The 26,054-nt window shown below is 33.4% G+C and overlaps 1 protein-coding gene across 1 annotated transcript; it reads left to right on the top strand.

Moving 5' to 3' along the window:
• The first annotated feature begins 5,278 nt into the window (after positions 1-5,278).
• LOC137402338 (glucose-6-phosphate exchanger SLC37A4-like) lies at positions 5,279-13,157 on the top strand. Its single transcript, XM_068088836.1, has 6 exons — positions 5,279-5,378; positions 8,202-8,348; positions 9,549-9,686; positions 10,789-10,885; positions 11,699-11,940; positions 12,784-13,157. The coding sequence occupies exons 1-6, from the start codon at positions 5,279-5,281 to the stop codon at positions 13,155-13,157; spliced, it is 1,098 nt and encodes a 365-aa protein (XP_067944937.1).
• The last annotated feature ends 12,897 nt before the right edge of the window (positions 13,158-26,054 follow it).

The raw sequence follows: 26,054 nt of genomic DNA, 5'->3' as shown, positions 1-26,054 counted from the left end.
AAGTTACACGAGAGGTTTAAATATTTTATTCTTTTCTATACAATCTGCTTACAAGTTCACTAAGTCATGTTTATGAAATATTATCTTGGTAACGGCTAGAACAATGCGCAACTGTATTTATAGACACATAGGTGTGCAAACATCCCTATACTTTATATAACTTTGGCTACAAAGCAATTGGCTGCACACGCAGCGTGAATACAATTAACAATAACTTAAACCAGTTGTGACACGTCCAGCAGGTTCTTTATGGCCAGTCAATATTCATATCCTATTCATTTGTTTGTTTCATGCTGTTTGCTTGCTAATGTTTACTCATTTATGTCTAGGGTTGGACGCGTGCCAACGTTGCGAAATAACGGCGTAGAGAATAAAAAGTTGTTTCTTTGCCAATTTTGGCAACTTGTCAAAATTTGGGATATTTTGGCAAGGATTTCAACATTCCCAAAATGAGCTTTCACTGGACCAAAAATAATAAATAAATAGTATCTGTAAGATGTTGCTAATTTGAGCAACATGGTAGAATTTTTTAGCTCACCACTGTCTGTAAAGGATTTCTTCATTGGCTGAAGTTTTAAGCACTGACACACTGAAAGTAGGAAAGGATTACAGTGGCAGATTTGAAAAACTACAGAACATTTTTTCATAATAAATGCTCATTGGTCTGTTAAGAATACACTAACCGGCATCCAAAGAGCTTCTCTACTCGTTTTCTTTTGAGCGCGTTAAACCCATACTTGCCTTTTATTGGTTAATTATGCCGCAATAGTAAACCCGCTTAAACAAACAGGCAAACAAGTAGTCAGAACAAAGTCGTTGGAAAACCTAGCAGAGTTGATAGAGTTTTGACTCGTGTTTATAGGGCAGTCAGGTGAGAATGTTGACTATTAAGTACTATCAGGGTTCACACAGAGTGCAAACGAGATATAATATGTTAGCCCTTCTTATAAATAGCTTGACAACACAGGCTGCAGCTCATACCGATCTTAGACTTGTACTAAAAACCTACACGTGAAAACTGTACTAAGTTTTAGCAGAACACAATGTGCCGAATGGAACAGATTGAAGACTTAAAAAGAAAGCCAGGAGAGCTAACGCTGACGCTGCCATCACCTCCTTCACTAGTGGCTGAAGAGCAGAATACACAGAACAAACAAAAACTAGTGCAGTTACAAATTGCTAAGAGGCTGAGAGAGATTGGAGATGATTTTGATCGTGGAGGATGTCGCAGCTTCGCACAAAGATATTATAAAGATGGCTGTCATCCGATACCTTTGCAGCCAATAAACATCTTGGAGCTATTTGCTTGCTTATCACTGATCTCTACTCACGTACTTTTGCTCTGGATGTTTCAATAAGGTAATTACGTTATACTCATTACTGTGTTTCGTTTGCTGTAGATGATGGTAATGTTGGAACATTAGATTGACAAACTTTTAGCGAAGTAACAACTAAAACAGAATTTTTGTTACTGCTAACCACAAAATGGGTATATAATACACATAATTAAATTTAATAACTTATCTATCAGTTTTGTTATTTGACGATTAGCAAGACTTTAAGATGTTTTGCAATTCTGCATGTAATTGTCTGGTGCTGAGGCTAAGGTGTCTCTATGTCTTGCTACTTTGTTGGTATTGTTAAAAATTCTGAAAGTTCCTTGAAAACATTTCCAAGCTAACAGTTTTAATATAACAGGTATAATGTGTACATAATGTATTATAATATAACGTACACATAATGTATATATAATGCATTATGTTTCAGGAAAAGGAATATCTTACGCACTACCTACAAGAAGCTATTAAAAAATGGACAGCTTGTACTAAAAAAGAAGACAACTTCAGATAGAGATTACAGAGAGCAAGAGATTGACTCCGTTTGCAGTTTAGATAAACTTTTCCATGACTCATACATTAGCCAGTCCTTCCAGCAAATTGATTTTTCGTAAGAAGAGTTACACAGTAGCCCTGTAAACAACCCGGTGTGTGTTTCATATTTGGTGCCAATGTAACACTAGAGGATAGAATTGCTTTATTTATTGTTTGCATTATAAAAATCTCTTTCACATTTTTCTCATTTCTGAATAGTCACTTTTTGCAATAATCTTTTTCTTCCAATTTCTCCATTGTGACAGCTGAGATGAGAATTTTTATGGATATATTAATTAATCATATTAAATTTGTACTCTTTTCTATTATAAACAAGACAGTTAAAATATTTGTCATGATGTATTTGTTTATAGAATGTAGTAATAAAGATATAAAGTGTTGTGAACCTACTGACTCGTACTTAGAACATTGTAATTTTTTTTGAAAAAGTGGCAATCTAAATGTAGTAGGGGAATGTTCACCCAACTCCAACCTATTCAAGCCAGACTGGGAATGAAAGTAAAGTCTTGTACCATCACAAACTCAATACAAACGAAATATAATAAATGCAATAAAGCGTAATATCGAAATCAATGAGATTAGTTTTTATAGTAAAGTTAAAGCTAGCTGTAAGAGAGACAATACTTAGGGCTTTTCATTAAGACTATTTTTGTTTATAAAGAAGACAACTCCAACTTCTTCAAAGCTACATAGATGATGCCTGTGTTATCATCATCCGTCAAGCTGTCAATATTGGGCAAAAAAATCGGGGTTTCGGACTGAGGGAAAAAATAGAAACTATTTTTCTTTCACCGTGAGTTTACATGTAGAAAACAACTTAACGCTCTTAAAGGTTGCAACAAAATTCACATTATAGCTATTTAGTGTTAAGGAATTCACCATATCTTACTCTGCTGTGTTGTAGGTGCAAAATCTGTGAAAATGTGATTACAACCTCTTAAAAGTTCAAATACGAACAGTAAATCGCAGCCATCACGAAAACGCTGTAGATTGGAATCCTTTTCCAAAACGGCTCAAATGGGACGTAGTTGAACTGTTTGCACTTTCATGCAACCTCATTCATCGAAATATTATCACAAATATACATGTACTATACGCATTCAATAAAACCATGTCTATTGTCTTTACGCGTCTATTTCATCATCATTGAAATGCTGTCCTTTGAGCACTGATATCTCAAAACCTACCATGAAAAGTCATTTAATTTTTTAACCTTAGCTCGAAGGAGTGCATATCATCCTTTGATAAACACGATGAGCCTGTTGGTCACTTGCGATAGTCGAAAAATGCTGTCAAAATTGTACGCGCTATTTAGTGGGAAGCATGGGTCACATGATCAGATTACGACTAGATGATTAGACCTAGCTGAAACGAAACTGTAAAGTAGCGAGCATTTATATTTGATACAGGCTTTCCAATAGAACCCGAAGTGTTTGTCATAAACTAGTGCTACGTGATGTTTTTTATTGAGCCTTTTATTAGCCTTTAATTTCAATTGATAACATCACACATCAAAACAATAACTACAATGTTTGAGTACGTCGTCGATATAAAGATATTTCAAACTACGGCGTTTCCGTGATGGCTGTGATTAACTGTTCGATTTTGAGCTTTTAAGTGCATGTAATCACCTTTTCACATATTTTGCACCTACAACACAGCAAAGTAAGACATGGTAAACCTTTTAATATCAAATAACTGTAATGTGAATTTTGTTGCTAATAAATTTTTAACAAAACTTGTTGCTTACAAATGACTGCAATTTTGGTAGTTAAGTTCACTAATTGGGATAAGCTAGCTAAATTCTATTTGGAGTCAAATCTGCTAAGTAGTGCACTAGACTTTTGACTGTGGATCACTGACAAATTAGGAGGAAACTTCAAATTTTTTTATTTAATTGCCATTTTTTTTTGTTTTGAATTGCATGGTGCACGAAAACTATTTTCACTTCCTTGCTTGCTTATTACTGAGCAGTACCAGAGAAAGTGGTTGAGGAGACAACCAATCATGGTGAGGATAACTCCAGTTTTTACTGCTCATATTGTAGCATGATCTTTAAGTTACAGTAGGCGAGGGACTGCTTGTAACATTCACTTCTCTTGTTGAAACTGCCTAAATGTGAGCTAAAGAAAATTACCAAATTCTACTGCAAAATAAATAACAAAACTTTAAAAAGAAGTGATGCAACGAAAATAAAATTTTGCGATTTCCCTCTCACTATCTCATTCTACTTCCTTTCCTTCTCTTTTTCTCTATCCTACATCTTCTCTGTCACTATTCTCAATATTTATGTTTCTATTCTTTGAAGCTTTTTCCTCTTCTTTTTCCTGCTTCCTCCTTTATGCTTTTTTTTGCTTTCGCTCTCTTTTTCTTTCTTTTTCCCTTCTTTTCTTTAATTCTGTCTTTTACTGCTTCTGTCCTCTCTTTTAATCCCTATTCTTTGTCCTTCCATTTAACACTTCTCCTCTTTCTGTGTCTTTTTTTTGTTTTTGTTTATCTACTTTTCTTTTCATTTTATCCTGTCTTGCTCTTTTTTATTCCTCTCTTGTTTTTTTACTCCTGTTTTACTTTCTCACTTTTTTCTACTCATCCATTTCTCTTTCACCTTTTCTTCTACATCTCTTTTTTTCGATGTTTATGCTGCTTTCTTGCAATCGTTTTAATTTAAAAGTTAGTACAGCCAGTGAAATTCACCAACCCAAAAAACATAATGTTTATAATGCAAAACTGAAATGTAGCTACATGTATATAAACTAAACAGGGATTCTGAGTTTAAAAGTTGTCACAAAGTACAACAAATAATATATTATAGTTTATAAAAATGAGAATAGGGCTATTCCACCAGGTTTCACGAAAGTGTGTGCTGGCTCATCACAGATTTTTATCAAAACCAATTCCATCTTAAAGAGCATGTCAAGTTTGGTACGAATCAAAATTTTTAGGTTCCTATGCGGAAACGGTCGCAGATATATATTTATATATCTTCACAAACAGATGATGAATTAACCTTACATGAAAGATTTTAGTCACCTAAAATATTTTAAATTCATCAAAAGAAAGCCAAAGATGAATGCGTTTTGCACCTTTAAAACTAATAAAGGCATTCATCAGCCATAAAAACTAGTGATGCAAAAGAAAACACAACATGCTTGCAGTATTTTGCAAAAAATTTTGAAAATGCTAATAATGCAACATATTTAAAACCAAAATTACTTAAGAAACTCAGATAACTGCAAGGATATATATCGTGAGTATTAGATTCATATAATAAAAATGTAGGTTTGTCAGGCCTCCATGCAAAAAAACGGCAAATAAACATGTAACTAATTTCATTTCAGAAAAACTAAATAAGCTAAAATAAGCTAAGGAAGACATCAATAACTAAAATGTCCGACAATGAATCTGAAGACTTAGACGGAAATGAAGCTGAACTTGACGATGAGAATTATGGTGAACAGCCGGCAGCAGATGAAGATGATGAATTTGGTGAGCTGTATATCAACACTAAACATTTTTGGCATGTCTGTGTATGAAAACAGATACTGTGGGCGTGTTAGCGTGTTAGTACAAATCATTTTTTGCTTGTTTGTGTCTAAAAGCTGGTAACTATTGGCGCGTCTGTATTTCAGTATTGATTTCGTTGGCATGTCTGCATATTAGCATGAATTACTATTGACATGTCTGTATATGAGAACAGATACTGCTGGCATGTCTGTGTATTAGGACAAATCACCACCCATGCTTGTCAATTGTTTAAAAGCTACATGTAAGACTTATCATAATGTCCATATCTCAATATTGATCTCTGTTGACATGTCTGCATAGTAGCATGAACTACTTTGACATGTTTGCATATCAGCGCGAATCCCTGTTTTCTTATTTATGTCTGACAACTAAAGGCTATTGACATGTCTGTGTTTCCGAAATTATCTCTGTTGGCACGTCTGCATATCAGTGTAGATTACTGTTACCATGTCTGCATATTAAAACAGACGCTGTTGGCATGTCTGCATATTAGCGCGCATCACAGTTGGCTTGTCAATGTCTAAAAGTTGGTACCAATTAGTGTGTCCATATTTTAGGATTGATTTTTGTTGGCATGTCTGCATAGTAGCATGAACTACTTTTGACATGTCTGCATATCAGCGGGAATCGGTGTTGGTTTATTTATGTCTAACAACCTAACATTATTGGCATGTCTGTGTTTAAAAAATTATCTCTGTTGGCACGTCTGTATATCATCAGAGATTACTGTTGACATGCCTGGCAAGGCCTAGTACTAATCCTGACATACACGCAGTGGTTATCACATATAGATTTAGTAATATATGAGCAAAGTGTCTCAGTAAAATTTGGAGAAATAATACATGCGGCACAAAGGTGAAAACCAAGATATTATTTGGTTTTTAAACTTGTAGCCAACCAGCAGTATTACTCTCTTTAGCCAAGTTGACTGGTTTGACTGGAACCCACAGCAAGAAAGCGCTATATTATAGTGTTAAATGTTAATTTTCAAATCATTTAAAGCTGAAACATAAACAGTTATATAAATTGGTGACTGTCAAAAAAGTTTCAGTTTGGTTTAAATATAAACACATTTGTAGACAAAAAAGAGTTTGTAGACTAATGGGTTAAAACATTTCACAAGTTCTCAGTTGTTACCTAATGACTAAGACCTAGAGCGTTGCATTATTTCTCTGGAAAGAACTAAAATTTAGTAGGGAACCTTTATACACGCATTTTGTTTTGGTAGGCCAGCCTGAGAATAAAACAGAGGTTTAGTATCACTCCAAATTCAAAACAAATTAAATATAGTTTAGAAGCAACAACACATAGTATAAAAATCAATAAAAGACCTGCTGGGGTTTTTGTAGTGAAGCTGAAGCAAAATTATTGTAGATGAAATGCTAGTACTATATTCAAAAGCTGAATTTACAAACACAAAAGTTAGTCCTTACTAAATGTTGTTTTGAAGCAAAACTAAAATTATTGAGGGTTTTATGACATGAACTTCTTGACAACAGTATTCAAATTATATATTTGCTTTGTTTCATCAGACAAGCTCTCCAAGTTCCAAATTCACACAAATAGTTCGAGCTATTTAGAGTCTAACAAGGTGAAACTAAAGTCAAGTGAAAACCTTTATTCAGTAACCCTGATCGATAACTAGGTCATGAATTTTGTAGGACCATTGAGGTTGCATATATTAAACTTCAGCATAAGATATTGTATGGCCACTTACATAGTTCAGTAAAACATAGTTAAATAAAAACTTCTATACAAACATGTAGTGCTGCAAGTGATTTAAATTAATTGTTCTAGCATGAGCTAAATAATTCTTCTCTGGCGAATCCGTTGTACTGGCAACATTGTGCTAAGTGGTTTATGCACAATGTGGCAAAGCATTGTGGCTAAACAACATGAAAATAGAGAGAAATAAATGACAGGACTTGTGGCAACAAAAATAAATAAAAAAAAAGAGAAAGAAAGGAAAAACAACAGAAAAAAAGGAAGACGATACAGAAAGCGACAAAAAGAGCGCAAAAAAAAGATAAAAAAGAAGCCCTACTTAAAAAAAAAGTATATATAGTACTTTATTGGCAGTAATTTTATTTCACAAACAGAAATGTTTTTCAAATTAGGCCATACTTAATGTGTCTACAAACATACTGTAATTCTATAACAGAATATCAGTATATCTCAGCGCTTGACCTTTTTCTGACTCAAACAATTTGGTGCTTAACCAAAAAGTTTGACTAGAAAATGGATCTGAATTCGAAAAGATTTTTGAGGCTTCAATTACCTGAGTTAAACCAGAGAGCCCTGAGTATGAACAAAAAGAGCCGACGTCGGAAGAACGAACTGCTCGGCCCTGCTTGATCATTTGGTAATATTCTATTTGACTCAGAACGCTAGCAGAGTAAAACGTACACGGTGCGTTTGAGTTATATATAAAACTGTTTGTCGAGAAACTGAAACATATAAAATATGTTTCAGTTTCTAGACAAACCGGGACTTGACTATCAAATCCGGATAAACCATAGTCAAGCACCAAGGTTCTACTGTGCTTACAATAACAATCTAACCCGGCTGTAAACAAGTGGGCTCAACTCAGCACTACCACTACTAAACTACTACCTGAAAGTGATGACTGACTCAGGTTGCTGAAGTCATATTAGACTAGTTCAGACGGTGTGCTGAGGTTTTAGCTGTGTGATTAGACTGAGAACGCAACCTTAGAGATTTGTGTCTACGGATACTTACTAAAACATTGATTAACTTGCTATTGCAATGTTCTTCTTTTTATAGCACATCAGATGTCATACTCATCTTACCAGATGTTTGTGTTTGTATCCTGCTATGTTGCCTACTCCATAATGTTATATAATAGAAAGGCATTCACTTTCACATTACCACATATAATCATGGAAGAGTACTACAGCAGCTATGAAATAGGTAAGTGAGGGATTAGTATATTATTATATAATAAATACAATATGATATAACACACAATGATATAATATAAAATGTTATAATATATATTTATATTTACATATATTTATATATAATAATACATGTATATAAATAAATACATAAATATATATGTACATGTATATATACAAAGAAGTATATAAATATATATATTAATTCAGATACATAATTTATTATTCAAAAGGCACATTTTATTACTAACGAATTTGTGAATCTTCGTTGTAATTCTCGAATTAAGCTGATTTAGAATAGAAGAAATTACAATAGAAATTGTAATCTATCCAATGAAGACCACTTAAAATAGTCAAAAATAATTTTTATCTGAATCAATGACAAAAGTCTATAAATGGAGAACCGCAGCAATTATTCAGTTTGATAATATCATTAGTTGTCACAGCGGGCCCCTTCAGTTTCACATTTTTGGTGTTCCATGCTAACCTTTTCTCATAAAGCCTGCCAGATGATTTCAGACCTTTTAAAAAAAGAAATCATAAAACATATTTTTACTTTTTTGTTAGTGATTTCATTTAATAATATTCTGCCACAAGCAGATCTTAAATGTAATGACCTGCTCCAACTGCTTGGTTTAGATATTTCACTAGTTTTCTCAAGAAGGTATTGAGATGCTCTGTTGTTGCCTGCCTCATGTTTACAGTCAGGGCTGTCTCACTAGCACAAGATCAATTTAAGATTAGATGCTTATATTAAAGTCCTGTAGTTGGGCTTGGTAGCCCTTATTTCGAACCACTGCGCCACAGCATTCCCTTGCATGTTCAGCTTGCTGTAATCTTTTTAGGATTTTCAGTTTTAGAACTAGAAAAGGATGACAGGAAATACTGTTTATTATTGCTTCAGCAAAGCGGAGCAACCGGGATTATCCGCAACCGGTTGCTCATCATTGATTGCTCTCGGTTGCTCTCCGCAACCAAGAGCAACCGAGAGCAATTAGTGCATATTATTCACTGATTTGCAAAACTAAAGTTTTAAAAAGCTTTGAATTTTGTATTTTAGAAATTACTTGTTATGATAAAACTAACAGTTTCTCAAATGTTGTACATCAAAACAGCTCCATGCTGAGGTAATTGCAAATTGAGTTTCATTGTACTATTTTTCTTACATAAAATAAGTTGCAGTAATCCAGTTTTTTGATTGGTTTATAAACAGGGATGATACTCGGAGCTCAGACAATGACATACACATTAAGCAGATTCTTCTCTAGTTGGGCTACAGACGTCTTTCCTCCTAGACTCATGCTAGTAGCAGGACTATTTCTGACAGGGTTTGTGACGCTGGCGTTCTCAGGTGAGTAATGACTAATGAAACCAATGGCTTGTAATAGCAAAATGACTTATCGGGCATACTTATTTTAATAAATCAATAGCAGATGGCCTTGAAATTTTTTTATTAAATGGCAACTGTATCTAAAGTGTGACAGAGCTGTCAGCAGCAGATCATTTACTTTAATATACAAATACATTTTATACTTTTGATAAAGTGACATAAAAGACAGACTCCATCACAAAATCTTTTACTCTAGAGATACCAATTAATTTCACAGAACAAATTGGTTATTATATAATATTTGCCATAACTAAACATGGTAAGAGGTATGCCAATAGTTGATATCTTGGTTTACGGTGAAATTTGAAGACATGTTCTAGATAACTATTTTGCAAAATATTTATCGATCTAAAAGCTTAACGATCCAGAAAAATTTAGTAACGCACCAAATCTGAACTGTATTTGTCATACAAGAACCTGTGAAGCTTTTTTTAAAAATAATGTGTCTCCTTCATGAAGTTTTTTATACCGGCTAAAAAACAGCTGCGACCTAATGGTTTAAAATGCTTGATCTGTAAAAAATATGTTGAAGCTTCATTCCCAAAAAAGCGACAGGTTGTAGCAAAGCAGCATTTGATCTCAAATTTGTGTCATTGCCAAGTCAGTGATGTAGACCTCTGACACCTTTACAGAAAGTCAATTTACTTGGGAGGGCTTCTTTCAAACAGGGCACCTCAAAATGTTTTTTCATTAGCTTTCTTCCATATGAAAACCCATTTCATACCCGCTGCCAGTGAATAAGCACTTTAAAATAAAAAAAATTACTTTAAAACATTAAAATTTGTGGTTAGTGTTTATTTAAATAAAACAAAAAAATTTTCAACCACTTCATTGCAGCTATTTTTTAAGAACTACGCCAAAAATAATCTAAACACTAATTGAAAGTTAAAAAAAAAGGAAAATAAAAAAATTATGAAAGTCTTTGTTTGATAAGCATAAGGACAAAAAATCTTTTTTCACCGAATTTTAAACTGCTGATAAATATATGAGAACTAAAGTTTTTAGCAACTCAACTGAAAACGGATGGAAGGTCTAGCAATTTTAGAGTGACTTACTGTTTTAGACCAGGAGGACTGGAGTAACATCATGATTCTCTGCGCTGCCAATGGTTTGTTCCAAGGAGTCGCCTGGCCGGCTGTCACCAAGCTAATCAGATCATGGTGAACCATTTGCTTTACTTATACAATTTTGAAGCCCATGTTAATTTTTTTTAGCATGAATTTAATTTTGATAAGATCTTTCTTGTAAGTAGATTACGCTTTCATGTAAGTATATACCATGTCAGCTTAGATGTGAGTATACCATTTTAGCTTTGTAGAGACATTTATAATTCTAAGCGTTTTTTTTATTTAGGTCTTAGTGCTTAAGTGAGGATATTCGTACTTTATGATTTGCATCATCCTTCACGAAGCTTTTGATATATGAGTGCAAGGAAACGACATCCTCTTTTAACACTTTTATATTCTGTAATATGCAGCATCTGTAGTAGTATTATAGCCCTAACACTACTATACTAGTACTGGATTAGTATTAGCATTGTACTATACTAATAATATGCTAGTACTACATAGTAATAGTATATTAGTGTAGTCATAGTACTATACTAGTATAATACTACTATAGCACCATACTAGTACTAATAGTAGTACTATAATACTAGTATAGTAGTACTATACTATATACTGTATAATAGTATAGTACTAGTATACTAATACTGCTTCAATATAGCATATTAGCACTGCATACTAGTATCGTACTAGTAAATAGTACTTCTATATACTAGTACTATATACTAATACTATATACTAGTATATTGTACTAGTACTAAACTAGTATAATAGTACAATACTAGTATACATGTAGTCCTGCTATACTAATACTGATGCTAGTAGTACAAGTAGTAGTACTACCAGTAAGAATTTTACTACTACTAGCTTTACTACTACTAGTCTAGATCATTACTTGTAACTTAGGTTTCCCAAAGATGAGAATCTGCCAGTAAACTTCGGCCTCTGGTATGCGATGCTTGCATCAGCAGCAAATTTGATTGGAGCCCTTGGCCCAGGCCTTGCAAACGCACTCGCCAATGCTCAGGGATGGAGGTTAGGGATACAGATACCAGCTTTAGTTGCTCTCATCGCTTCTCCTGTCGCTTACTTTACCATTTGGGATACACCTGCTATGGCTGGATATGAGGTTGAATTCAACAATGGAAGTAAGTAGCAATTATTGACAACAAGTAGATTATTGTAGATGATATCATCAGATTTGTTATCTATCAGCTGGTACCTATTTGACTGTTTAAAATTTCCTATGCTATATTTACATGTTATATTTATTTGGAGAAATTTTCAAGTACCATACTTATCTGCACAGGTATTCCGAAATGTGGTAAAGTGGTGAATTGGTGCCGGTCTTACAATTTTGTACCACTGAGCAGAATGTTACGTGTATGAATCCCGTATAACGCGATCTTTTTTCCCAATACCGACCCCTGGGTTCAGACAAGCAGAAGGATGCATGCGGCTCTTATTATAGTAAAGATAGATATAGGTTTTAAAATCTTGATAGAAAAACTACCAATTTATCTGCTACCAAAGCTAAAAAATAAGATCTATGAATAAAAATCTTTCTTCATCTAGCAACCTTTTGGTATATCAGACACAAATTGTAGCAATGTTTGAGAATTGTTTACTAAAATCATTACATCACAGTACTGATGTAACTTGCAGATAAAGATTCAATTATCACCCCTGAAGCAGAATGGTGCCCATTTGAAAAGTATCAAAATATTTGACAAAAGTGAATAAAGTTACTCGCTCACCTATTGCTGTTTTAACTAAATCTGCTGATATTTTTGTTATAAATGAAAAATTATAAATGCAAAATTTAGAATTAGGAACTTGTAGAATTTTAGAATTAAGAAAATAAGGTTTTTGGGAACTTGTCAGTTAAAAGTTATTCTACAATGTATCTACTATTTACATTGCAAGCCTGCGTATTAGAAATCATTATGACTATATATAATACTAGAATGCTTTCTTGTTGATTACTTTAGAAAAGAAAGGTCACTGGTCTGACCTGGCTGGCAATGACTTTATGATGCTGCTGGTTGCTGTCTCCTTCATGCTGTTTGTGGTTAAAACCTGCTGCCAGGACTGGGGCCATATTTACTTGCTTCAAGAACGAGGTGTTCCCGAATCAATAGCGGAAAGTTATATGGTCTCCATGGAAATTGGAGGGTTTTTAGGGACAATATTTTTAGGAGCGGTGACTGACTTCATGACTCGAAATGGTTTTTATGAAGGCACCAACATATCACCAAGAATGGTACCAGTCCAGGCCTGCGTCGCTGGATCTGCAATGTTTCTCAACCTTTTCATCTTTATCATGGATTCAACCACGTCTAAGGTCTGTGGCCTCAAAATATAATTAAAAACTGGTGAAGCCTCTGATTTATTGATTAGTATTTAGATATATGTTTAGAATGTTATCATCACACTAAAACATATACATGTAAGAACACAAGCTAAATGTAGTATTAAAACAGTTATTAGAGCTATAAAATGACGGAAAAAATATTGAAGAGCATGTCTATTGGGAAATCGATTTGGCTGTTTAAAAATGTAGATGTCTATTATACTGAAATGTGGGTGCCTATTGTAATATTGAGATATCTATTGTAAAATTATCCATGCATCTCTACAAACTTAGGGTTATCTCCTACATGCTGTTTACAGTAAAATGTGACTGACACAATAATTGCTTTACTGGTGACCAGAAATTTAGATATATATATATATAAATACATATCACGAGATAGATATCACGCAAATATATATCTTGTGAGTATCGTATCATCCATACTATTGTGAAGGTAAAAATTTAGTACCTTATTAAATTGCTTTACCTTAAAGCTTTACCTAAAGACAAACTTTCTACAAATTTTAGTTGATTTTATCAGAAATTATCAGTATTTTTTATCATTTGTAGTTATTTTTGGTGTTTGAGGTGATTTGACTGCCAGGATGCTTCAAGGGTAAATTGACAAAACTTCTTCCTGATTAAAATCCTCAGAAGAATAATACGCATAAAATGACATCATTAGTTGCTATCGTTGCTATAGTTGATATCAGCTGTTGTGTTCAAGTGCAGCATTACGCACCTCTATTTGTCACTCTCTACGCAGTTATAGATGTCATAATAGCACGTTCGCTTGATCTGTGAGCATCAACTGCGATCAAGTTTTATCAACTGTAACCTTAAAACACCCAAACATTAAGATCACCTCAAAAATTAAAAGCAATCTCAAATAATAAAAAAGTACCGATACGTTCTGATAAATTCCATTAAACTATGGTGAAGGTTCATCATTAAAGGTAGGTTTATAGTTTTGCATCGACAACATTGCCAATTTGGTGAATAGATCTTTGAGACCTTAAATCAGTAATTAATGTTATAACTGTGAAGCATTGATCAGGCTAAATTGTTTTTGTTCAGAGCTTATTATAGAAACATGTGACCTATTTTTTATACATACAGAAAATATAGAAACATGTGACCAACATGTGACTAATTTTTTATAAATGCAGACAAAGTTTGTAAATGCTCTTTATAAGTGAATCTCTGCCTATTCAGTCGTGGTGATACTTCATGTGAACCTTTGTAGGGAACCATGTCTATGGTTGGTTTTTGTATGGGTTTCTGCATGTATGGAGGAATCAGTCTGCTTGGAACTGTGGCTATAGAAACAGCACCAATCAGCATGAGTGGTTCGGCCCTTGCTGCCATTGGACTAGCATCCAACTGTGAGCAGCATTTACTACTATTCTTTACTACTAGTACGCTGACAGTCTCGTGTGTCATAAGAGTTAATCATGTGTAATAAGTATTCACACAATTCTTCTGTAATGTAGAAAGGTGGTTAGGTGGTGCAGATTGTAGTAGCTAAAAATCTGAATGCGTGAGCTCAATTCTCGTGTGGTGCAATCGTTTTCCTGAGGCTCTCAGCAAAGCTTGGAATGGGCGAAAATGACTGTTATTATAGTAAACATTATTATTTGTGAACTCTGTGGCAAGTTTGTGTAATGTAAGAGATCGTCAGATGTAATAATTTGGTCTATAATATGGTAAGAGGGTTGATCAACGCACGGGGTGGTGTTAATGTATCAAGCAGAAAGTCATGAGTTAGAATCTTGTTTACAGCAATCTTTTTTCTTAATATTTAAATGTGGCATCAAACAGACAGATAGTCAAAATGACAGACATATAAATAGAAGAACAGACAGACAGAGCTTTTTTTTAGTAAAGACCAGAATCCTGGCAGTCTATTGCACTGTAGGCAATGAGCTGCCAGGGTACTGGTACAAGAATAGGCATACATGATGCAGTCCACTGCACTGCATCATGTATGCCGATGATTCGCGGAGAATATCTAACTTTACTTAGAACTCATTTTACTACTATTAACTGTAGCATAAAACATACCAGACTATTTACGAATGCTATGAATTTGGTTTGGAAAAGAAAATACGCTTTTTTAATGCAAAAATATGTACGTAAGCTAGAGAACACAAATCTTTTTGATAAGATAACAAAGTGGCTGGCAACATCTAAAAGTTTTCACTAACAGTGAGCTAAGCACCTCAAACTATTCAAATTCTTGTAACCAAAAAGAAATGAAATAAAATAAATACTTTTACCAAAACTTTTATACCACTGCCAATACTTTGTTTAATTATCTATTATATAAATACTATAAAACCTTCAACTGAATGTCATGGCACTCTATTTTTCAACCCATCTTCTATAGCAGCTGTCATTTGGAGGTGGCGTTCAAATAGAGGCTGGTGATGTATTTTTTAAATGGCTCATCAGAATTTTGGAAAGATAAATTTAGCCCTTTTACAGGCGAAACGAATCTTACTAATTTTTTTGCCCTCTTTTTTTAGTGGAGCAAATTTATACCTTTTGGATGCAATAAATCTGCTAACTTACCTCCAACTTGTCAAAAGCCCATTAATAAATATGCATTGAGATACCGAGAAATATCTCTACTAGTTGATACCTATTGCTTGCAGTTAATCTGGGATGTTATTATTGCATGTGTCATACTTGACAACTTTTTGGAGCTTCAATTTTTATTTCACTCTAAATTTGAAGACATATTTCTATTTAATACCTATATTTACCATTGTTTAATAAAAACTCATTGCACTTATCAATATGTTTTCTACAGTGTGCAGCCATAACTAGCTTTTTATGTGCAATAGAAGAGGAGTTACGAGCATCGATCAATTGTAAGATCAGATTACCGCTATAATGATGCTCTCAAATAATATACTATGAATTTGCAAATTTATAATTTATATAATGATAATCTACCAAATGCTACAAATATATAATCATGAACCAGTGAAATAAACCAACCATACTTATATTACATGCTGAAACAAAAATTAATATTTTTAAAACAAAAATGTTTCTATTGTTTGAATGGATAGCTGGGTTCTGGTCGTTGCTTTTGATGGAACAAACATCTTCTAGTTGTATAATATCTTCGACAATGTCTTCTGGCTTGAACGCTTTTTTGAACGGTTGCATTAGTTGATATTAGGGCTCAAACCATTTTTTGTCAGAGCAAAATCTTTACGAGTCACATTTACGTAGCAGCAACGCGTAAAAGTTTTGCTCGCTAAACGTAACCTTTGGCCCAAAACTTGCAAACTGTTTTAATATATGTACATTGAAATAGCAAGACTGTGTTAAACAAGGAACTACTATTATCCTGAGACAGCTATTAATTACTTCTATGATGATGTTTTCAAAGTTCATCTACCATCATAAATTTCAACTGCTTTTATATATGTACTTTGAAGTATCAAGACCGCGTTAAACAAGGAACTATTATTAGCCTGAAACAGTTATTAACTACTTTTATGGTGTTGCTTTCAAATTTTAACAAAGAAAAAACAAAAATCTTTGGAGTTGGACAACGAGATAATTAATTGTTGTTGATGTTGATGATTTATTTTTAATACAACTTTGTCGACAGTTTTCTAATGATCACTTGATATTATGGGTTCAAAAAGATCAAAGACCGTCAAAGTGGCAGTAAAATAAAGGTGGCGCTCAAATAGAGATGACATTCAATTAGAGGTGGCGTTCAATTAAAGGTTTTTCGGTACTTAGTCAGTCCGTGGCAAACGAATAGTTGTTTTATAATGATAGCAAAAATATGACAATTTCACAACATTTTATTAAATATACAAACCAAGATAACAACCATGCATAAAGTGCATAACAGAATTGTTGGCTTGTAGTGCAAATGTTAGCATTAAAAGAAAACTGCAGATTATCTAATGTCAACAGTTAATCATTGTCAAACTGTCATATTCTACAAACTCTAAACTTATGAAAATACATTTTTGCAATTAACAAAGTCTGTGAGAGCATGTCTTTCAATTTAACTGTTTACCTTCAAGCTAAAATTAACTTAAAAGTTAATCATGAATAATTTCAATTTAAATCTAACTTTCAATTTAAGCTTTTAACAAAAATAAATTAGTTACATTTCTAAAATCTAATGAATTTTAAAAATTAATAAAAAAATAATTAAATTGAGTTCAGTTAAAAATTCACATTTTAACTGAATACATGTGAGTTTTTGTTGCAGTTGGATCAATAGTTGCCGGGGCTCCAGTGAATCAAGTAGCTATGGCCTGGAACTGGTTCACTGCCTTTATGTCTGTCAACGCCCTCTGTGTACTCGCCTTTATGCTGCTTATCATTGGTAAAGATGTGAAAGCAAACTTTGGTAAAGGAGCCGGAGGCAAGAGACTAAGTAAGCATTCTGCAACATCGTCTATTTGTTGACAGTCATAAGACAGAATAGAAGGCTGAAGCAACCTGATATTAGTTTTAACTAATTACCGTGTAATAATATAGTAAATACTGTTAAACCTCTATATGAAGGTCAAAGCGTTGTATTTTTCAACCCTTCTTCTATCATGGCACTTTCTTAGAGGCGGCATTCAAATAGAGTTTGATGGTGAACTTGATAAACAATCTATTTCAGCGGCCAATCACAGGGCGTTATCAATTTCGCAGCCAATTTCAGATTACCACAACTTAATCAAGTCAATGTCATTTGTCATATTAACAACAAACGACCCGATCTCATAGGCTGTAGGGCTAAAAATCTGACATCACTGTTACAACTGATAATCAATAATATGGTGACATAATATATAATAATAATATGTGGATTAATCAGTAAACATGATCAAACATTTAATTTATGATATTGCATTTTAGTTTTACTTGATACAAAAATCAACACCGTTTTTCATTATTTCAAATGTATTATCCTTTCTGTAACTTTTTTATTTCACAACACCAAAGGAATGAAAAGCAATTAATAGGGACCCTTACCATCAGTAACAAACTCAAAACATGACTGTTTTCGGTTTAACAATAGGCGATCCAAGCGTCATTTATGCCAAAATAGATTGTTTATAGATTTCACCAAGTTTGATGCTGTATTTTTGACTAGCTCATCAGAATTTAGGAAAAATAAATTTAACCCTTTTGCGAGCGAAACAATGCTAATCTATATATACATGTATATATATCTCAAACTTCATTGTTTGGTGTGTCCAGCTATTGCTATTCAAATTCAAAAATGAAATATCTGTGTCATGCTGAATTTGATCTCGAGATTTTCTTTCACCAGACGATAATCTTACCAATTAAGCTACTCGAGATGCAATGAATCTATAAGGCGTTATGAGTCGTTATGTGGATTAAAATGTGGATAGTACCCTGATATAAGCAACGTCATTAAAGCTTGCTCTCACAGCTCTTATTAGTAAGTTTAGCATTCAGGATAGCAGCGTATTCAAATTAGTCATTGGTAATGTGCCAGGCTAATGGCAAGTAGCAGGCAACTACATGACCTACCGCTGTTTATAAGCTGTTTTTTAATACCCGTGCAACGTCAGTCATTTGTCTAGTTTTACCTATATGTTGCATTCTCCTTTTGGCAGAGCGACATTAATGCCATCGATCGCAGCATATTACTTTCTAAACCATTTTTCATATACACGATGAATTAACTAGAAACTACTTTGAGCAAAAATATAAGCCAAGTTTTGTTATTAATTATTTCGACCATGTTGGTACTTCACCAATACTTGTTTGGTTTTGTTATTTACAATTCTGAGCTAAATTTAAAAATCTCATTAAATATAGAAGGTTAAATTTAGCAACTTAAGTACTGCATGCCTTGAATTTTTGTAGAGACGGCATGAGATGATCTAAGGACGCTTTTAATCTCTATTGCTATAATTTAACAAAAGGTTACACAAATAACGAGAATGAAAAAGAATACGAAGGAAAAATATTATCAATATTACTATTGTTGTTATCAGTTATATAAAATAATATAATAACTTTGAAAGTTGTAACAGAAATGTCTTGTGTTTGTAGTATGAACAAAAGCATAAAGGTTTGCTGCTCTGGTAGTCTCTATTTTCTATCCAATTTTACAAAAAGAGCAGAATGAACATAACAAGTTCTGTTTGCAAAGATTGCTGAAATATAACAATTAAATACCACCAAGTACTAGTTGCTTATGACCTTCACTGATGACATAATCAAAATATACTCCTACGAAAAAATTGTTGGAAATAACTGTTTGAGCTAAAATTCTGTTCTTTGTGAAATAAACCGGTTCCATATTTAGTTATTGTATTACGGCTACAAGCAATAATCAAAATGGTGATTAAAAATTGATATTCATAGCAAAAAGAATATCTCAAATCACCTTTTGTCTTGTTACTATGCTGCAGGTGTGCACAAATGTAAAAACCACATTTTTTAAACCGAGTAGTTGTTTTTGTTGAATGTAGCATCGGTGATCTCTTGCCAATTGTGCCACTTTAGTGAGATGTAGGATTGTTTATTAATTACAGTACACCACTTTAGAAGCCGCTCAATGCATTTTTAGAAAAAATGTAGTATAGTTTAGCTGGTAATGAGAAAATACCTATAACTCCTTTTTTTCCATAAAGACTCACAGAATGTCAGTTTATGTGACCAATTATTATGCTTATTTCAAAACTAGAACTGTGAAAAATCAATTTGTTTGACTTAATATTTTTTTAAACAATATTGATGCTGATTACAAAGTGAGTATGTCTCGAGTTTTCTTTGCAAATTGTTTTATATCTATGAAACAAACAGTTTGTAGCGCCTTGTGCACAAACGTATAAGGCGCTGTGCATTTGTGCATTTAGTAGAAAAAGTAGCAGTGAATCTGATGGTTCAGATGTTAACTTCGACTTTATTGTCAAGTTATAGCAAGCAACGTTGGCTCATGTTTGAAATATCAGTCTAGAAAATCAAGTAAGTTTCGTCGAAAGAAATTTGTCAAAAAAAAGTTAAATGTTTTGTTACTCTCGTCAGTTTTTTTGTTTTACATAGCTTTATGTCAGGGAGAACGCTATGTTTTATTTCTCCTGACCTGAGAAATAGGAAAACGGAAAGACTCACTGCAGAAAATGTGATTAATGCCAAGCTTTAATGCTTGATAGTGACACATAATTAAACCTATTCTAACAGGGCTAGCGTAGTTAACATAGTTAACATATTAACATAGTTAACATATTAACATAGCTACCATATTAACATATTACATATTAAAAAGGGTTTCATATCAATTATAATTATAGCTGCAGTGGTGATCGCAATTATGAAAATACCTAAAAAATTCCCTTTATTTTTCTCAGTGAGATTATGCTATTGATGACATGAACTCATTTTTTTGTTATTTCAGACTATACATAATATACATAATTAATTGAAAGCAAGTTTTATCGACACAGTTGGCTGCTGAAAGTGTACTCAATACATACAATCTATTTATTTGACTCCCACTTTATCCCATCCTACGATTGACAAATAAGGGCTGGCCAACTTTTATATAGTGCTGGTAGTGATGCATGGCTGCCTAGCCGATTCTGGAACAGATGCCATAGGGGAGCCAAGTACCAGCGCAGCAAGAGTCTTCACTGTAAATGAGTCAACTCAGTCTACCAAGGGGAGCAGACAATAACAGCGAGAAGAGCAAACAAAGAAACCAACAGACCGATACGATCGAAAGGCGGAGCCTAATAAAAAGTGTACATATAAAAGGAGACAAGATAAATGCAAGAGTAAAAAAAAACTGGCAGTCTCTTGGATGTTGTTCTGATGTACGCGCACACACTGATTATCCATATTTATATATGTATTCATATGAATACCTGGGGTGTCAGGTTGGGCTAGTGGTAGTGCCTTTGACTATCAACCATGGAGTTGGTGGTTCAAGTCCTACTAAATGCCAGTCTGAAAAAAAGCTCTCAGCAAACTTTCAACCCTAAATTGCTGGGTCCTTTGGATCTAGGCCATAACTTGAAGGCCCTGTGCACAACACTAACATTGTGGGTACACCAAAGATCCACCACCTTCGCACATGGGGCAAGTGAAATAGTTACCTGGCTCTGTCAGACTGGACGTGTTGCAAAATGCATCCCTTCGGGTTAATCCGACAGTTCCAGAAGAAGCCCTTGATTAGTGTTAGAACCACCCAAGGTAGCTTATACCATAAAGCTTATAAAAAACTAGTCCTGGTGGTGTGTTTCTCTACTAGAGAACACTACCAAACATTGTCACTACATGACAGAAGCATGCCATTATTATTATTATATGTATTTATGAAATATATATTTGTCTTAACGCTTGCACTCGGTTGTTTAATCTAGTAGAGCAGTAAAGGAACTGGCAGTTTTCTTTGCAATATTAAGGCACTGCTAATACTCCGAAGGTCATGAGCTTATTTTCATATATTTACTTGTTTTTAAAAATCATGTTAACTCTAGTCAGTTTTGTTACAAAAATAAACCTAGTTTATAGTGAATTTTTTGTCATCTTTTTTGTCACGTGCAGACACTCCTGTTATCCCAAAGTCAGGCTAAAATGCAAATACCAGTTGATGCTTAATAATAATCATATGTAAAACATCCTTAGCCTTTTATTGATGCACAGATTAAAATAATTCATCAAATAAATTTGTAAAAAACTGTAAATAAATAATAAATAACCTGTTTATTTTAAGTTGTTTCATAATAACGACCAGCACTGCCTTTACAACATTTCACTAAAGGTTTAAGAAATAATCACATATCTATGCATGATCGCATATTAATTAAAGATAACCTCAATGCGATAATAATATCGTTACAACGCAGATTGGACTCTATAGTACATTTGCAAATACAAAGCTAGACAAAAGCTTATTATGCATTTTTGTCACTGAAACATTAATTAATTAAAAAGATTTACTCAGTTGAAGTAATAAACTCAGATCTTATAATCTCACTTAAAATTCTCACAAAGTGCTTCCAAAACGATCATTTTGTGTGCGATTTAAATATGAACTTCCACTAATACTTTGTAGATTCTATCAGAAATTATTGGCATTTCTCTATCGGTTGCAATCAATTTTAATGTTTAAGATGATCTGATTGCCAGGATGGTTTTAAGATTAAACTCGATAAAACCCGATTGTGACTAAAATTTTCATATTGTATGTATAAAGAAAAATACATACATTATGGTGCCACCAGTTGTTATCGTTATGATAGTTAATATCAGATATTGCGATCAAATTGCATTGTTACGCGTCTCTATTCTGTCGGTCTCTTTGCACTTGTAGATATCATAATCACGCATTTGATTGATCTGAACCTTTTAATTGTAATCAAGTTTTACCGATTTAATCTTGAAACATCCTGGCAGTCAGATCACTCAGACATTAAAAATAATCACAAATGATAGACGAAGAACGAAACTCTCTGATAAAATTTACAATTGTTTTCTGTAAGCTCATGCTTAAATTTGTGAACTGCAGTTGAGGGGGACCGACACTCCCCCTACTTCACTGTATTTCAATGGTGAAGAATAATTTCTACTATTATAAGAGTGGCGTTTCATCATAGTATTGATTTCTTGAGTGAAGATAGAGTCACATATAACGGAGTTACATGTACATGTGAGAGCTTGGTACAGATTAATTGAAATGGAAAAACTGAAAAGGTTTGTTACATCAATGCCCAACCGCTGTCTTCTTGTCATGAAAACAAAGGGTGGCCAATTAAGTACTGGGACTATCAGGCTTGAGTAACTACCTCCGGTCTCTTGTAGAGTATTATACACTGAACAGCCCTTTTCAAGGCCACCAACTCGGTCAAAGAGTTGCTCACCTGTGAAAGTTATTCAGTAGATTGCACATATGCAGGCATTAAACAATAGAAGGTGCCCTATTGTTTTAATTATTAATAATATAATATAAACTATAATTATATTATATTATAATTATTATATATAATTATAACAATTATATATAATATAATATATATAAAGTATTATATATAAATATAAATATATATATATATACTATTTATATACTATTTATATACAGTATATTGGCTACCATTTATATATACTAATATAATTATTACATTATAGTTATATTAGTTTGATTATAATATAATATTTAAATTAATCAGATAGAAAACACTCTCAGCATTAAAATGATACTAATATATTTGATGTAGCTATATTCTAAGCTGCATAACAACAGTTTGAAGTTTGAAATTGTAAATACTTTAAAGTTGGCTCCATACTTTTGCATGTGATTGTATAAGAATAGACAGTCAGAGCTGCATGGCTCTAACCTTTTCCTTAATATGAAAAAGCCAGCTCACTTGAAACATAGGGCAATATTAGAGCTTCCCTTTTGATGTACATGTAAATGTATCTTGTTTATTTGACTAGAAACTCAAAAAATGTACCTTCACATGCTTTAAAAACAAGTTTCCTTAAAAATGGGTTCATGGTTTGTCATCTTGAAAGCAGTGTAACAAATTGCCTTAAAAATGAATGAGATATTGAAAGACACCAATCTTAATGCTAGTACAGCTAGGAAAAAAACAACAACAAATAAATGCTAAAAATTAAACATCCAAATAATGAAGCCACACTGCTGTTGTCATCAGAAAATGTTATATATGTTGTATTTATATAAAATATCTTATCTTCACTAACGGATACACTCTGAGCAGTGTCTATCGTTGCTATTTAGCGTTCATGATGACAGATCGATTTCTTGACATAGTAAAGATAACAAAGGTTCAACTACCTCGATTGAATGGACAGTGCGCCGAAATCGCTGACGTGAGACGGTTGATTGAAGAGCCCCACAACCACAATCTGCATAAAGGAGAGCTTTATCTTCATACCGCTTTACTCAGTGTGAATGAAAGGTCTCGGGTGCAAGACATGCGCCACTGGAAGGAAATGTCTGATGATATTTGCCATCAGCGAAAAAAAGCAACTGTTAGAGAGCGGAGAGATTTGATATTTGATGTAGTAATTGCATACGTATTAAACTGGTAAGTGTTTTTGCTTTTTATAACAGCTGAGAATTAAAGGTATTAGCTATTTATGTTTTATAACCACACACCATTGGTTACTTACTATTTATAACAGCTCACACCATTGGTTACTTATGATTTATAACCGCACACATCATTGGTTACTCACAATTTATAACAGTTCACATCATTGGTTACTCACAATTTATAACAGCTCACATCATTGGTTATTTATGATTTGTAACAGCTCACACCATTGGCTACTTATGATTTATATCAGTGCATCATTGCTTACTTGTAGCAGTTAACATAGTTGGCTACCTATAACTCATAACAAAGGACATCATTAGTTGATTATAAATAACTAATAGGAATATATATCACTGGCTACTTCTCATATGTAACATAATACAACATTGACAAATTATAACTTATAGCAACAAACATCATTGACTACTAATAACTAATTTTTAACAGTAGATATCATTTGCTACGACTAATACCTGACACCAAACAGCAATGGCTACTAATAAAAATTTCTAAAATAAACAGTGCAAACTACATTACCTGCTACTGTTTTCAAGCTAATTTTCGATACACATGCAACGCCGAGAATTTGGCTAGTACAATAATATTAAAAGCATTTATTACAGTTTTCCTCTTTTCTAAATTGATCAAATTTTAATTAGGAGCAAATGCTATAAATAAGTGAAATTCTCAATTAAGCCAATCATGTTTGTCGACAAGCGAGCAAGCTCCTCCTTTAAGCACATTGATGTTCTCTACCGATGAATAAGGTTCTCATCTGTGCTCATCAGGCCTTTCCTCGACATGGTATAAAAGAAACAGCTACTGAACTAGTGGCTAGTCACAACACCAGACCAGATGCTCTTGTGTTCTTTGTTCTTCGCTGGTTGAGGCAGTCCTAACCGCCTCTTTATACCAAACATGGTTTTGTCTTAAGTGTATAATTGTTGGCATTGTTTTAGCGTTGGATACCAGAAAGAGTTTTCTGTACAGGATAGTAAATACATGCGCAATGTGATCCCTCCTCCAAGGCACGACCTCCGTTTTAAGATTGATGAAATTCATAAACTTGGTGAGCAACATTTCCCTCAAAACAAGCTGTATCAACACCTTATACTTTGATGTATAACATACTTTTCTCACTGATATTTTACTTCAAGTACTTTTAGATTCTATTAGATCAAGAGTTATTTGGTTGAGTATTTAAAGACCAAACTTGTAACTCTCACAGTTACTGTTGCTTTTTTGAAACTTAATTTCATTATCCAAATTTGTGGCAGGTCGTATCATTTTCAATACAAATGAGGCATTTTGTATAGTACACAAAGGGCTCCCAAAGTGAAACTTGTCAATGTGACCAAACTTTTGTGAAGCCAAGTCATTTTTAACAGTTATGGAAATGCGATGTTTGTAGTGCGCGGTTGCTACGACCTTTCTAAATGTTAACAAATGATACTGTTTAAAATCCACTCTATCATCTTTGAAGACAAATTTTTCAGTTTTTTTGTTGACCATATTGGCCAACACTACCTTCAATAAAACGCTGTATCTCAGGTTAATTGTTTTGAGTGTAATTCGGAAAACAGTTTTGAAAAGCTGAAATGTTTTTCTATTACTTGAAACTAAAAAAGAATTTTGTGATCTCACCTCATTTTTATTGAAAATGATATGGCATGTCACATTTATTCTCTCTCTGAGCACTGCATATATGACACTCGATTCCAAACCAGATTTATTCCAAAACTAAACATACTGTGACCATCTGTGAATGAGATTTGACACAGGTGCAATTGTGGCTGGGTGCTCTTCCTAAACCCCCAATGGT

This window comes from Watersipora subatra, chromosome 8 (assembly GCF_963576615.1).
Source record: "Watersipora subatra chromosome 8, tzWatSuba1.1, whole genome shotgun sequence".
NCBI classification, from domain to species: Eukaryota; Metazoa; Bryozoa; class Gymnolaemata; order Cheilostomatida; family Watersiporidae; genus Watersipora; species Watersipora subatra.
Note: the sequence above shows the minus strand (reverse complement) of the source record. Positions and strands in the feature narration are given on the sequence as shown.